This window comes from Lagopus muta, chromosome 1 (assembly GCF_023343835.1).
Source record: "Lagopus muta isolate bLagMut1 chromosome 1, bLagMut1 primary, whole genome shotgun sequence".
NCBI lineage: Eukaryota > Metazoa > Chordata > Aves > Galliformes > Phasianidae > Lagopus > Lagopus muta.
In genome coordinates, this window is record NC_064433.1 from 7,090,024 (window position 1) to 7,105,824 (window position 15,801).

General features: G+C 47.3%; 1 protein-coding gene across 9 annotated transcripts in view; it reads right to left on the bottom strand.

Moving 5' to 3' along the window:
- FRMD4A (FERM domain containing 4A) overlaps positions 1-15,801 on the bottom strand; it is a 355,674-nt gene that overhangs the window by 112,674 nt on the left and 227,199 nt on the right. For 8 of the 9 annotated variants that reach the window (XM_048962839.1, XM_048962846.1, XM_048962854.1 and 5 more), the window contains one exon: positions 15,417-15,482. In XM_048962839.1, coding sequence (XP_048818796.1) covers positions 15,417-15,482 — 66 coding nt within the window. Of the gene's footprint in view, positions 1-15,416; positions 15,483-15,596; positions 15,619-15,801 lie in introns of those variants that run through there. The other variant, XM_048962872.1, reaches the window with a different exon arrangement.

A 15,801-nucleotide genomic window follows, 5' to 3' on the forward strand; every position in this document is an offset into this window, starting at 1 on the left:
CCAGCCACTGATGTCCTCCACCACAGCTGTGTTGAAGCTATGCTTCCCTCATGGACAAGATAGCAACCACCTGCCCTTCAGGGATGCTGAGGAAGTGTCACAGCTCCCTGCCAGCATCCAGAAAGCCATTCTCTGCACCTCACCCAGACAATTCCTTGCTGAGTGGTATAAGAAACTGAGGCTAGAGTGATTAACCCAATGGGATAAATCAGAGAAGCTGTTCCCTGCTCCAAGTGTCAGGACCAAGTCTGAAAAGTTGGGGGAGCCCAGGCATCAGAGCCTTGTCATGCTGCTGGCAAAAGATGCTGCAGGGAGCACGACTTCCAGAAAATGGTGCTGGAGATCTTAATGATCTTCTGGGAATGGAAGGCACCTCTACTGATGGGCCAGTGGTCACCTTGACTGCTTGACAGTCTCCCTGTTCTTCATGACTTCCTACTTCCAGACCCCACTAAACCTCATCCTACAGCAAGGAGTAAATGGCCAGTGCAATGTCATCACTGCTAATGCTGAAGATTTGCAGTCTTGGAAAAACCTGTGCTTCTTATGCAAGGGTGCACTGAAAGATCATACTTCATGGGATTTGTGAGAACCTGAGCAAGCTGAATGGGGGCATAATTCCCCACTATTTTGCAGTGGGGAATTAATTTTGACTAGTGGAGGGTCTGAATGCTGCAGTGCTGTAGTCCTCTCTTGCTTCATTGCCCTTCTGCAACCGTGTGGTGGTTTTTATCCCTTGCACTGAAAGAAAGCCATGGACCAAGTCATGGACCATGGATGCCTCCCTGCAACAAACACTCAGAGCTCTATTATTTAAGTGTTGGGAACCATATTTCTATCTATTTTCTTTTCCAAATTACTTGAACAGTTGTAGGTCAAGCAAAAGCTTTAGAAACTGGATGCTGTGCCTTCAGCTGAAGGGCAATGTCCTGTGCCATTGAATCACTTTGTAACATAGGATCATCCTAGAATCATAGAATGGCTTGGGGTGGAAAGGACCTCAAAAATCACCTATTTCCAACCCCCTGGCCATGGGCCGGTTTGCCAACCGCTAAATTATGCGTTAGATTGAGGTCTAGGGCCCATCCTTGCCTTGAACACCTTCAGGGAGTTGCCCTGGTTGTTCACCTTGGACATCACCTCCTATTGACCCAACTCAGTAGGGAGATGTTTCTACATATCCCTCCAAAACAATGCCCCTTTGCTTAAACAGAACTTGCAGACCTGCCCCTTGGTCATCTTAATGTCTCAGTGGCTGGACTCAGACTAGACTCTTAAGGACTACAGGAAAAACACCATATTTTTAGAATGAAATTTTCCATTCCACTCACCATAGGAGTCTGGAAAGCATTTGCCTGCCTGCCTGCTCTCTCTGGAGTCTCTAAAGAAGCAGCAGTTTGTCCTAGGAAGGAGATGCCAGTATCTCTTCAAAGAGAAAAGAAACAAACCGGCAAAAATAGTTTGCCCTGCAGTGCCTGAATCCACAAAGAGATTCTTTCTGGTAAGAAAATGCCACAGATGTAAGCCACAGTGCTAGGCAGGCAGAAGTTTCAAATGCAGATCTGGTTTTAGATGGAAAGTGGTTATATGAGAGCAAAGAGATGTATTATATGCGTACAGTGCAAACCACTGCTGTTCAGTAGAGATTCATCCATCAATACTAGAAGAGAGGCTCGCCTATGGCTCTTGGCTGGTTTGCCAGAATTTTATTAAATGCACAGGAATGCCAAGTCTGTAATGTCTGAAAGTGAATTTATTTAACAATGAACTCTTTGAAAAGGGAGTCCCAAATGCATAATTAATAATGAATCAGTGATTTGAAATCTGATCCACAGCCTACTGAAGCTGATAGACGGACTCTCTCACTTCAAGGAGTTTTGGATAAGGCACTCATTAAGCAAAAGGAAAAAAAAATAAAAAGCTGAGCCAGCTAGTTAGTTATAAGAATATTATAGCTTGGATTCTGCACTTAACGGAGACGTACAGTAATCTGTGCCACACATAAATCCCATTCTGCTGACGGAAGACTCACACATTTCTATGTCTGAAGCTGCACTTGAAATCTAGGAGAGGAAAAAAAAAGCTGTAAGAGGGTCCCCAAAGGAAAACCTCCAGTGGTTTGAAACACAGCTCATTTCCTCTTGGCACGGCGTGGGAGATGGCAGTCACACACGTGTCGTTGGAGGTAGCAGATGCTGCTCCTCCCCACACCAAGCCCTGCTCCTCTGCTTGCCCAGCAGCTGGGGACAAAACCCACCCAAATTCCTGCCAAGCTGAGTGTAGTGTGGTGCCTGCATGGGGACATGCTGCTCATCTCCCATCAGTGCTGCTTAATTCAGCTTGTCAGCAATGCGGGAATTCAGCTGAGCCCATCCCAGCATCGGCCCAATTTTGCAGCAGTGCTGTGAGATGGAGCTGTGACAGCACAGGGTCCCCTATTTTTCATCTGCCCGTCAATGGAAGTGGATTGGGGGGGGGGGGGGGGGGAAATGCTGGCTGATGAACAGCTTCACTGTCCCATGTCATTTGCAAAAGACATAAGAGCATCCATTAAATCATTCTCCTGAGTCAAATATTTTTAAGTACAGTAACACGGCTCATTTTTAAGCAATCAAATAATAATTAAAAATAACCAGCTCCCCTTTCTGCTGAAGAATCAGTGCATCTGACATTGAATTTGCTTTTTTTAAATGGCAAAATGTAACTCAATCTAAATGTAAATTCCTGGAGAATCTGCTGTCTAATTCTCATTATTTCCACTTGCTTAATGCAATTAGAAACATCTGCCACTGATCAACTGTCCACACAGTGAAAATAAATAATAATTCATGCTATCTGCCTCCAAAGTGCTTTTCAGGGTAAAGATTGCAAAGCACTTTAAAACTGTTCTCTAAAGCCCAAGAGCTAGAGCTGTGCAAAATTCTTGTGACAGGCTCTGAGTCACACCCAACGTGTCTGACTGTGAGTCTCCATATCTCAGAGACATTTGCTGAATGATTCAACAGAATACTGAAAATACATGAAAGTGACCGCCCTGGTTTCTGGAAACATTTGGCTCACATGTGCTTCACATATCTTCATAGCACTGTAGAATCATTAAGGTTGGAAACGACCACAAAGATCATCCAGTCCAACCATCAGCCCATCCCCATCACACCCACTGACCACGGCCCTCAGTGCCACATCTGCCCTTTTCTGACCGCCTCCAGGGATGGTGACTCCACCACCTCCTGGGCAGCCTGTGCCAATGCCTCACTGCTGCTTCTGAGAAGAAACATTTCCTCATATCCAACCTGAACCTGCCCTGGTGCTACTTGAGGCCATTCCCTCTTGCCCTGTCACTGTTCCTGAGGAGAAGAGGCCAACCCCCACCTCTCTACAACCTCCTAGCTGTAACTATAATGTCCTCAGAGAGATGCTGTTGCTCCCAAAGCCCAGCCCCAGCATCACACCAGGAATATGCAGATGTTTGCACCAACTGAGCTGTGGCTGATGAAGGGGTGACATGGGGCTGTGAGAGGGATATAGATGTAGAGAAAAAGAACACCAGACTTAGTAGGGATTGAGGGTTATCTCAGCTGTGGCCACGGTTTGACTTTGCCCATGAGAAGAGTTGGAGGGGAGCAGCAGAATGTTTTCTAACATGAGTGTCCATGAGGGGATTACCAGGTCAGGGACATGGAGCTTGCTGCCTCCCCTTTAAAGCTCTTTAGTGCATACAACCTCTCTGTATAAGCACGGTGGGCTCTCAAAGGACAAGAAAAAACAAGAAGTAAAGAAGATAACCCAGGAGTGAGAAATGGACTTGTTCATCCCAATGGGGATGTAGAAGAAGAAAGGGCAGTTTAAGTGGGAAGGTATCAGCACTAGGCACTTACTGCTGAGATGTCATCAAAAAGGGAACCAAACGAATAGAAAAAAGGTTCTATCAACCAAGAGAATCCCATTTGCACAGTTAAATCCCTTCACACTTTTGCCTTAGAGGTGCCCAGCAGCAAGTGCCCATTTTGTGCAACATCCTGGTTGCTCTGCATCTCTGACACATGGGCAGCCTTCCCAGGTGCTGAGGCGTCGCCTGCAGTGGTGCTCCCACACCGCTGTGCAGGTCGGGCTGACTCCATGTGTGAAATCCTTGCCATGGTTTCAAAGCAAGGGTTGGGAATGAGGTGTAAATGGTTTTCTTGGTTTATTTTGTTCTTAACACAGGGTAAGGATCTTTAATTTTTTTTTTTAATTATTTTTTTTTCCAAGGAGATAAGTGTAACTAAGAGACTCCATAGGTTACATTCTGGCAAGCTGATCTCTAAATCTGAGCCAGCACAGACAAGGGAAGAGTTATCTCCAAAAATAGGGATGAGTCACTAACCCCAAATCTCTGCTATTAATTTTCCCAAAGGAAAACACCTTCCAGAGCTGTCGGATATGATGGTTCTACCTCCCAGCATTTGTTTTGACCCGCTACCAAGAAAGCTTCAGCACTGTCAGGACAGAGACCGAAGCTCCCTCCACTGCAGGTTTAGATCTGTGCTTTTTCCTGCCCTAATATGGGCACTTTCATGGCAAAGGTAATATCAGAAGAGATATCATTCAAACATAATGGTGATGAACGGACTGTGAGCACAGATAGAGGGGAAAAGAAAAAACACCCTATGTGTATGAACAGCCTCTCATCTGAAAGGGAGGGGAATGCAAGGGGAGAATGAGCATGTCTTGCTTTTCATGATGAGGTCATGCATTTGTTCTTTTTTAAAACATGGCCCAATTACAAGCCAAGAGCCATCTCCTCTGTCCTGAAGATTAGAAAAGCTGATGTGCTTTCTGATGACATCCTGTCCAGAGGCTGGAATGGGCGCACATGCACATGAATGCCACGGGCATTGCTCTGTGCCGTGCTCCTTATGTGCGTGCTGCGATCAGCAGGCTGGCACTTCCCCAGGGGAGGAAGGGGAATTTGGACAAATAACCCACCAAAGGGAGAGACAGATTCATTTCGACATCAGACTTCCCGGAATCCCCCTCCTAGTCAAGTGGCATGGGACACTTTACTCAAATGAAGACAAAAGAGGTTGGCGGAGCACATGCTGGAAATACAGTGAATACAGGCTGGAGAATGGAGGTTTGCTCCATCACTTTGGAATAGCATTTTGCATCATTTCCTAGGAGTCTGGGCCTAAAAATAGATGGCTTTGGCATGCTCCTGGATAAAAGCTGTTGTAGTATGATGGGAGGAGCTGTGGGAATGCAGATGCACCAGCCCAAATGCACCTCTTGCAAACCAGTTGAACTTGATACCAATGCAGCCACCTCCATTGTGATGCCACCTGCATTCTCTGGGAAGAGGAGAAGGGAGGGGCAGGGAGGGGAGGGGAGGGAAGGAGAGGGGAAGAGAAGGGAGGAGAGGAGAGGAGAGGAGAGGAGAGGAGAGGAGAGGAGAGGAGAGGAGAGGAGAGGAGAGGAGAGGAGAGGAGAGGAGAGGAGAGGAGAGGAGAGGAGAGGAGAGGAGAGGAGAGGAGAGGAGAGGAGAGGAGAGGAGAGGGGAGGGGAGGGGAGGGGAGGGGAGGGGAGGGGAGGGGAGGGGAGGGGAGGGGAGGGGAGGGGAGGGGAGGGGAGGGGAGGGGAGGGGAGGGGAGGGGAGGGGAGGAGAGGGGAGGAGAGGAGAGGAGAGGAGAGGAGAGGAGAGGAGAGGAGAGGAGAGGAGAGGAGAGGAGAGGAGAGGAGAGGAGAGGAGAGGAGAGGAGAGGAGAGGAGAGGAGAGGAGAGGAGAGGAGAGGAGAGGAGAGGAGAGGAGAGGAGAGGAGAGGAGAGGAGAGGAGAGGAGAGGAGAGGAGAGGAGAGAATTTTCTGTAAACTGGGTAATGTGGCTTAGACAATCAAGCCTGGCATCCTTCATTCACTGTCAGCTTCATGTTTGTTCAACACAGTCCAATGGCAGCAATAATGAGAAATGTTCCATCTTAAAATGCTAGAAATTGGAAATGCACATTTTCTACCTTGGATTGAAAGAAAATCTGCTGTTCTACCTCATGTGTCTTTTTTTTGCTTCTGAGCTACACATTTCTATATTCAGTATAAACTGAAATCATCAACTATGTACAATATTAGTTTCAAAAGCTGTTCACTCAGACCGTGCTGTACAGAAATAATTTTCTATTTCTATTCCCATTGGAATGGAAGTGTCTTGGAAGGCATCTTTTGTCTTGTGCCACATTTGATATTTTCCTACCTGAATTCACTAACTTGTCTTGCCAGAAGGATGTGAAATGGGGAGTGAAGCAGAAGAGGGTCTGATCTGCCCACCACCTTGATGCTCAACCCATTTTGTTCCCACCTTTATGCCTGGCAGCTAAGCCCTGCAGTCACCCAAGGGGAGAAGGGAGCGGTGTTGGTTGACATGGCTCTGTCCATGGCTGGAGCAGAACTTTGGGGCAACAATGACATATTTCACAGCCACTGTGGGGCAAGTGCAGGTTATGAACAATAGCTCCACTGAAGTCATGGAGCAGCTGAGCCGGGCAGAAACAATTGTGAATGTCTGAACTTCATCCAAGCAATTGTAAGAGTTTTTCTCTGTGATGGAACCACTAGATGCGGGTTCTGCAATTTCTGTGTGAGTGAGTGCGCAGTGGAAGGGTACCAGGACAAGTCAAACAGCTGATGCTTTACAAAACTTACGGGGCTAACTCAGAACAGGAGGAGATTTCTCCCTTCATTGGATGCTTTACTGGGACAGTCATCAGCACTCCCAGTGAGCATGAAAGGCTCCATAATTGCTCAGAATTAAAGGTATCTGACAAAATTTAGCAGAACAATGGAAAAAGAATCACTGAATATTTTCACCCATATTTGGTCAGCTGTAAAGAATATCCAGCTCTCAGCACATGCAGTATAAATAAACATATGTCTTCAGCTTATCTGCCTCCTGACAGCTCACGGATAGCTCCGCAGCCTGTTTTAGTTTAAATGCAATTTATTCTGGAAGGCTGATAATAGGGATATTGATTATGCAGGCCCTAGGAAATCACACCTACATTTCACTGCATGGAAGAGTGTGATTGTCATTCCCTGTTTATTTTCCTATGAGGCTGTGAGCACTTTTCTGAGGGACTTCATTCCCTGAGGCTCCTGACATGGCGCCTAACAGATGTGCAGGGCTTGTTTATGGGAGTCTTTCAATGTCCAAGAACATAACCAGTTTAGAAACCAGCATGCAGCTTGGAAAGTGGGGAATGCGCAGCATTACTATACCAGGTAAGTGCCATCCCCTCCAGTTAACCTCTGAAAGATATGAAATGCCTTCTGCCCTTCTCCTTCCCTAGTGGCAAGGTGAGCCAGAATCTGACTCATTCTTCAGGGTCACTTTGCTGCTGGCAGCCATTGCCTCCTGCCTCTACTTGTCTCATCTTGCCGATTGTCTTCCCAGGGACCTGCAGGTGGCCAAGGAAAAATTTGGAGGAATCAAGCTATCCCTGCTGGGTTTCATTAATTCCCTATCTTGCCTTTCCTATACGCAGCCTTTCTTTCTCTAGAGCTGCTTTATTCCAATGACCTCTGCTGCATGTACGGATCCTCCTGGAGGCTCTCCGTGCTCCTTGTCCATCTGGGCTAACTGCTGATCCATGCCCTGATGCTTTGTGCCTTTCTCATCCTTCCGTGCCTCTCCAAATCCTGCTTCTGTGAAACCTCACCGCATAGCATGAGCTACGTTCCCAGTGTCTGAACTTACAGCATTGCTCTCTTCATCAGGGCCATCTTTTCAGTGATGTTCACATAGCACTGGGACTATTTCCATCCACCTTGAGATGATGTGTTTACCCATGGAGAGCCTGAGGAGCATGGAACTCCCAACACATCTCAGATCTGCTGGCCTTGGACCAATTGATTGGGTCTCCATAGCCACATTGGCTTTGCTGGAGCCAGGGTGAACAGCAGAAGCTCTTCCATACCCAGGTTTCTGAGCCCTGCTGAGAATTTCCTTTTGAAGTGCTTATTTCACCTCCTGTCCCATAGCCCTTATCATAAAGTCTTTCCCCTTGAGAAAATCTTCTTTGCCACCTTCATCCTGCCTGAGATCCCTCTTGGCTCTTAAGCCAAATTGTTCACTCCCTACTTCTGCACATCAAATTTCTTGCTCTTCTACTCCTATGCTCTTCCATTTCCATTTCCAAGGAAATCTTTCCTCCCTCCAGGCTGGATGTCTACAGGCTGCTGTATTCACTGGAGCCTAATCTGAGAATTGAAACCCACAGTCTACCAACCAGAAGGGATTAAAATCCAAGGAAATGTTCTGCCTTCTACTCACTGGCAGTCTGCTGCTCCTGGTTGGTTCCTCATACTGAGAAGGCACCATATGTATCTGTCAACCATCAGTGTTTCCTTGGTCCCCCCATGCAGCTACTGTGCCCTCCCAGACAGACCCCAAATGCCATGCAGACCACGGATGACAGTGGTGGATGCTTTCTGAGGGCATTTATCAGAGCTTGCAGAGAAGATCAACACAATCACAGCTTTCAGGCTAAAAGACCCGGATATTTTAGTCCATTTTTCATGTAACTGTTTGGTAATGTGTTGGAACAGGCTGCTTAGGGAAGTGCAGTCATTGTCCCTGGAGGTGTACAAGAAAAGCACGGTGTGGAACTGGGGGATATGAGTTAATGGGCATCATGGGGACGGGTTGATGGTTGGACATGATGATCTCAGTGGTCTTCTCCAAACTAATGATTCTATGAATCTATGATTTTATTTACCTGGTCAAAGGCAATATCTGTATATTGTGCTGAAGCCAAGTCTGCAGGACATGAACTGACTACAAAAGCCAATAACACTCCCAGCACTATGTTCCCTTCAGAGAAACAGTAAACCTACTTTCCTAATGCTACTTTTTGATGAACAGCCAACTTTTCAGTCAAAAAACTCTCAACTCTTCACTTAGCAAGCACACAGACCCAAATCACCAATCTTGACTCCCATTTCCCTATTTGCAGAGCAGTCTCTTTCCTCCATCCCTCTCCATCCCATGGTGACCAAAGCCAGGAGGACATCCGCCCCATTTGCCATTGCTCTCACTGGACTAGAGACGATCAGACTGCTCTAATGGTGATTAGTCAGGGAAAGGCCAGGAGGAGCCTTCAAGTGGTTCATCCAACGGGAGAGACAGACTGTGGTGAGGGTGTTTCTTGTTTTGTTGATGGTTCTGAAGTTTCAAAGCTGCAGACCTCAATATTTTCTAGTGCCAAAGATGCCAAAAATCTACTTTGCAATTTTCCATAAACTGCTCAACTACACTCTTGCTCTTGCTGTAGTTTTTGTTTCTGAAATTAGACATATCAGAGCCCTAGAGCTGCAGTTTGGGAACACAGATCTGAACATCACTTTAGCTCTGATCAATTTGAAATTACAGAATTTATATCAAATTTTGGATCAAGCTTTAATTTGACTCAGATCTATTTTTTGCACATTTCCTCAGTGCAAAGGACTGCATTTGGCGAGATTCACAGCGAAAAACTCCATTTGAGCTCAGTCAGCTCTCCAGTTATTTCCCTTCTCTGCAGAAAACGTACATTTTTTCTTTCAAATGGGTGACAGGCCACCACACGACTTCCAGAACCACTCTGAGAACCACTATGAAGCCATCCTGTAAGATGAAGGGACATTTTCTATCTGCTGTGCTGCAGTGTAGAGGTTGAGTGAGAAGAGGAGATGCAGGGAGCCTCCCCCCACTGAGAGCCAGCCCATCCCCACACCCCATGCCCTATAGGCGTGCCCTATAAGAAACCCCAGCAGTATTCCTTCTGCAATGGGTGTAATACTCACCCTCACACCCGCTCTCAGAGCTGCCTTCTGCTTCAGTGATGGTTACAAGTGCTCTTGGAGCAGAGCCTGTCTGCACTGCAGGGAGCTGCTGGCTCTCCTGCCTGACTACTGGCACCCAAACGTCTCCATTTACGGTCAGGGCTGTGTGGCTATATTTCTGCATTGGGAGATGATGCTTTTAAGGGGAGGCCAGCTCCCAAGGCCCTGCCTAGAGCCAGTTTTGGCAGTGGAGCAGGGCTGGAGCCCCTCTTCTGCAATCTTTGTGGTATCCCAAGGGGTTTCATCCCATCCTGGTGCTTGTTTTCTTGCTATGAAGCTGGGACACATCACTGCAATACTCACACAAATACAGTACTCAAAATTAAGTGCATTTTCCTAGTAGGTGCCACCCTCAATACCACCTGAAGGGGAACCTCTGCAGTCTTTCCACCTTGCCAACCCAGGTAACCACCCTACTTACTGACGTGCAAAAGTGAGGCAGCAAGAAAACACTAGTGATCCCCAGCTGATTGCAATCTTCTGACCATGAGTAATACTAAAAATATTGCCAAAAACTCCAACAGCATCTTGGGAGGGGATGAGAACATTTTATTCCTCTTTATTACCATTATTGGTGGAGTCATTGCTCTCAAAAGGTGCTGTATAATTCCCCAAGACTGAGAGTGAGGCTGAGTGTGGAGGAGCAAAGATTCCTGGTTCCTTGGCCTGAGCATCTCCTCCAGAACCCCCACACTGCTGTCACCACTCACTGGCTTTTGGTCTGACTTGGAAGCATCTCCAAACTTGGAAGCTTACTCCAAGCTTAATAATGACTTAAGAAGTGATAATATGGACTTTCATGTGGATTATCCACCCAAACACCCATGGACTAGCGTGGTGATAACTTCCACATCCCTCTCCTTGGCCCTTCCAAGTTGGGCTCGGTGCTCTTAGGGAAAAATCAAACTCACAATATTTCCTCTGATCAAATTTCAGACCCCACAGACAGCTCTGCTCCAAGCCACGAATGAGTTCTGTTCCTGCAATAACTCTTGCAGAGAGAAAAAATTAGGAGGCTTAGCACTTTTGGATGCCGATGGCTGGAGCTGCGAATGGATAACGCACCAGCAGCCAGCACAGACGTGGTGAGGATGTGGGACTCGGCCAGCACGGAAAAAACCATGTTTACAAAAATCAAGATGAAAAGGAATGAAGAGCCAATTATGCAAAACTCTTTAAATAAAGCAGTGCAAGCCTGTCCCGTGCAGCAGACAAATGATCCACAACCACATGAAAATAATATAATGGATAGCAAGGCTGAGAGCAGGGGATGTGAGAAAATCCATTTTCTAGGAGCAGGGAAGAGGACTTGCTTGCTGAAAAGGATTAGCTGGATAAAGCCAAAACTTTCTAAAAAAATCTCTTGCATAAGGATCTAAAGATGCATCAAACAGCAATAGGAAAAGAACTGCCTGTACAAAGATCTGAGGAGCCACGCTCTGCTCCTGCTCACAATGAAAATGCTGTCAAAAAAGTCTTATGTAAACTTGCCACACACAACACATCATCAACAGACATTTATCAAATGAAACACATACCAAATGCAACTCTTCATAATCCTAAGTCAAACAGGCTTTGAGTTTCAGACCCTCAGGAAGAGATTTCCATATGATTCTCCTCTGCTGAGTTTATGACTAAACCTTCTGAATTTCGGCATTTATCTGACAAAATGCCCTGGAGAGGGCTCTCCTTTATCCTCCAAGCCTGTGTCTGTGCCCTTCCTGAGCTGCTGCTCTACTGCTCTGCAGCCACCCATCTAGGGGGAAAAAAGCTGTAGTCCAGACCACTTGATTGCCTAAAGCAAGGATGGCTTCACTGGTGGTGAACTCAAAGCCCTGTGTGCTATGTGCCATCACCCAAGCATTTGCAGCAGGGCTTATAAATGCTGCCTTTGAGCCAGAAGCTGACTTTTGGGGCTCTGCAATGCAAATAAAACAGATGTGCCCGAGGGGGTCCCACCAGAAGCATCTGTGTGGCCGGCCTCCCAGCTCTTTGTAGTTTGGGAAGAGGATCTGCGGTGTTGAAACGTTTCAGTGTGGTCTGGAGGAGCTGTCAAACGGAGCCAAGGCCGACTCCTGCGAGCAACCACAGGATCATTTACCACTTGCCATCCTCCTGCAGACTGAGGTATGGTCCTTGTTAACCATCCAGTCATATGTTTCAAGAGCTGTATTCATAACCCCCTGAGTCTGATCACAGCTAATTCGCAGGCAAAAAGGAGTATATTTGCTTAATGCACTGCTCTGTGCAAACATGCTGATTGTTCCCAGATGCATCTGTTTTTACCCAACAGCCCTCAGGCAGCAGCAGAGAAAATAATTTCAGCTCCCTGGAGCCAGTGGCCGAAGCAGTTTCAAGATGCGCCAGAAGCCCTCCCGCATCTCTTCGAGGGAGCTGTACCCAGCTCAGTCATTCCATCAGACCCAGCTCCTTCTGCTGTTTTTTGCCATCCTGAAATACACATTTCCGTTCACGCAGCAGGATCTGCAACCTTCCTGTAACCAGAGCATGTGAGATCACACACAAGTGCTGCAAGGCTACATAAAGCCCAAACCAGGTAAGGATGCTATTTTAATCTCATCCACAGTGAAGAGATCAGTTCAACTGATTCCCAGCAGTCTCCCTTAAATGTGCCACACCAGCATGAAATTTGCTTTGGAAAAGCTTCCAGGAAAGGTTGAGGTTGGTTGGAAGGGACATGTTTTACATGGGAATTTGAGAGCTCTCCTCATGAGCAGTGTAAGCCAACACAGATTACTAAGGCCCAACACAGTGATGGAAGAATCTCTTCCATGGCATAAGCCAAGAGATCATCTCTCATCAGCCTGCGGTGAGATATCCATAGATAAACACAGCTTTGAAGTGGCAGCCAGAAGCTCTGAACTGGATGAAGATTGTATTTACATCTATGAGAAAAGTTGATAACCAAAGCAAAGGTGCTCAGACCTTACAAAACTTTTATCTCCAATCTCAGCACAAGTTCTGAGCTGAACAGATCAGCTGGTGAGGTTTTCCTTGGCAAAGAGCACATCATTCTCATGGCTGAATACTTCCCACTCCGTGCTGCTGCCTGGAGCAGACCATCCTATGACCCCCCCAAAGCTGGCAGCTTTGCAGGAACACCAGTGTTTTGCCCATATTTGCAAAGAATCAGTATTGGAGACACGAATCCAAACATCCTCTTCCTCTGCAGTCTGCTCTACCCCAGAGTGCTGTATTTGCTATATCTGTGAGCTGCCTCTGCTCTAACAGCATCATTTATCCAGAAAAGCACCTAAGATGCCTCAGTGGGCAATCCTGTGCACACATAGCAGGGCACTGTTTTCAGAGCTGGGTCAAGCTGTGTGCAGCAGAGGTGACTGCATTTTCTGGACATGAATTTTTCACATTCGCACCTCCTGGCTTTCCTCATTCATACATTACTTGAGAGCAGCAAAAAAGATTTATTGCACAAATAAAATTCAGCCATGGGTCACTTGCAGACTAGTTAGTGTGATTTACAGAGCAATTCATGTCCTATATTGATCACTGGAAATTCCCACTGAAGGTGTGATCAAACGCTTAAAAAAATACATCACGTGAGCAGTTCCAGTGTTTCCCAACCCAGCCTCCTCCACTCTCATTACCAGTGCAGCTATTGTGTCTTTCCTGTATGCACAGTGCTATTGAGAATAGCCCCAAACAAGAAACTGGGCAGTGCAGCTTGTATAGATTCCTGCAATGTATTCAGAGGGCAATGAGGCACTGGCATTGCTACCCAGAGAAGCTGTGGGTGCCCCATCCCTGGAGGTGCTCAAAGCCAGGCTGGATGGGACCCTGGGCAGCCTGAGCTGGTGGGGGAACTGAGCCCATGGCAGGGGGTTGGAGCTGGGTGATCTTTAAGGTCCCTTCCAACCTAAGCCATTCTGTGATTCTATGATTATTGGTATTGCAAGCAATGCTTTAGCAAAGCCATACTCCAAAAAGCAATGCAATTCTCATGCAATTAAGAAAAACTTCAGAGACATCTCTATGAAACAGGAAGCCAAGTGCCACATCCTTGTAATGGATGTGCTTATGGCTGTGCCTATGGATGCAATACAAAGTTGGACAGAAACCCCTGAGCTATCTACAAAGCCTCAGTGAGGTGGGTGAAAGCTTGTGCAGGAATGCTCACTGTGCAGAATTTGGCACCACAGAATCATAGAATCCTTTGAGCTGGAAGGGACCTCTGAAAGCCATCTAGTCCAAATCCCTTGCAATGAACAGGGACAGCACAGCTAGATCAGGTTGCTCAGGGTCTGATCCAGCCTGGCCTTGAAAGTCCCACATCTCTGAGCAACCTGTGCCAGAAAGATTTTTTCATTTCCACTGTTCTGTGATCACAGACCCTGCTAAGGAGTCTGTCCCCTTCTTTCCTGTAGCTCCCTTTTAGATACTGAAAGGCCACTGTCAGATCTCTCTGGAGCCTTCTCTTTTCCAAGCAGAACACCTCCAGCTCTCTCAGCCTGTCCTGTTGGGGAAGGTGTTCCGTCCCTTGGATCATTCTGTGGCTCTCCTCTAAATGCAGTCCAACAGGTCCATGTCTCTCCTGTTCTGAAGACTCAGTGGATACCATAGGCATGGCATTTCACTCTAACTAATGAGTTATAATTAATCATTAAGCTATTCCCCTTCCAGCCCATGGCTGATGGCTAGCACCTGGGTGCACTCTGACCGCACAGCCCAGTGCACACCGCATGTCTCAGGGAGCTGTGGGATTCCATCTTTTTGGTCATTAAGGACTCAGGACCTCACCACCCTTAGCATTTTGTTAATGATGTTTTTAAGCAACTTTCCAGCAGTGGGGCTGAACATGCTTCCGGCGATTCATGGCACCTCCAGCTATCCCTGTTCAGATTTCCTCGGGTGGGATCCTGCTCCCCCAGCTATCAGCTGCCTCGTGGTTCTGCAGCCATGGGAAGTTTCATTTCCTGCTTCTGGGGCTGCCCAGCAGCATTTGCAAAAAGGAAAGGCATTCTTCTCATTCTTGCTGTTAACCTGTTGGTGACCTCTGAGGAGTGAGCCAAAGTTGTCGGGAAGGCTCAGGATGTGGCAACATTCATGAGCCCATGGCCAGCACCAGAATCTCATTCTCCTTCATTCTCTACTATTGTTACTTTTTAAAATAGGAGGATAATTTACAGATGTATTTTAACGCATACTTGTGTTTGATTTTTTAGCCTTTGAAGTATCTCCAGTGATGTCTGCCCATGGCACCAGCACTGCATCCTGAGCATCATACACCAAGTTTAGTGGCAAGTAACGGGATGGAAACCCAGGCTGGGGGTACTGTAAGAAGATGTAATATTTTGCTCCGCTAAGTGATATAGTAATAGCATCAAAAATGACCTGACCTGCTTTTCTGTCCTAACAGGGGGGACTGGGACTGTTAGCACAAAGCCCTTCCCACAAGCATGTTATCCCTGATACAAATACAGCACTGCATGCAATCTCAGCATCAAGTTGCTGAGAAAACCAAATGAAAACCTTTTCCTCTCCGTTTTTATCCTGGACTATTTGGAGATGGAGAAACATGCAGTTCCTACCTGGACGAGGAGCTCCAGCTTCCTGTCATCAAGGAGGTGCACTTGGCATCTGCGGCCCTCCGTCATCTGCAGGAGAGAAGAGAGACACGAGGCTCAGGGCGTGTGGCTTTCTATCTTGGCATGCTGTGTGACTGCTGCCCTGGGCCGGCTGTTCCATGCCCACCGCCCTCTGGTGCAGACCTTTCCCTAGCACCCCCTGTCCCTCCCCTGGCGCAGCTCCACGCCGTTCCCTCGGTCCCTGTCGCTGTCACACAGAGCAGAGCTCAGCGCTGCCCTCCGCTCCCTGGGAGGAGCTGCAGCCGCCGTGACGCCTCCCCTCAGCTCCTCTGCTCTGGGCTGAGCAAACCCAGGGCCCTCAGCTGCTCCTCACACACCTCGCCCTCCA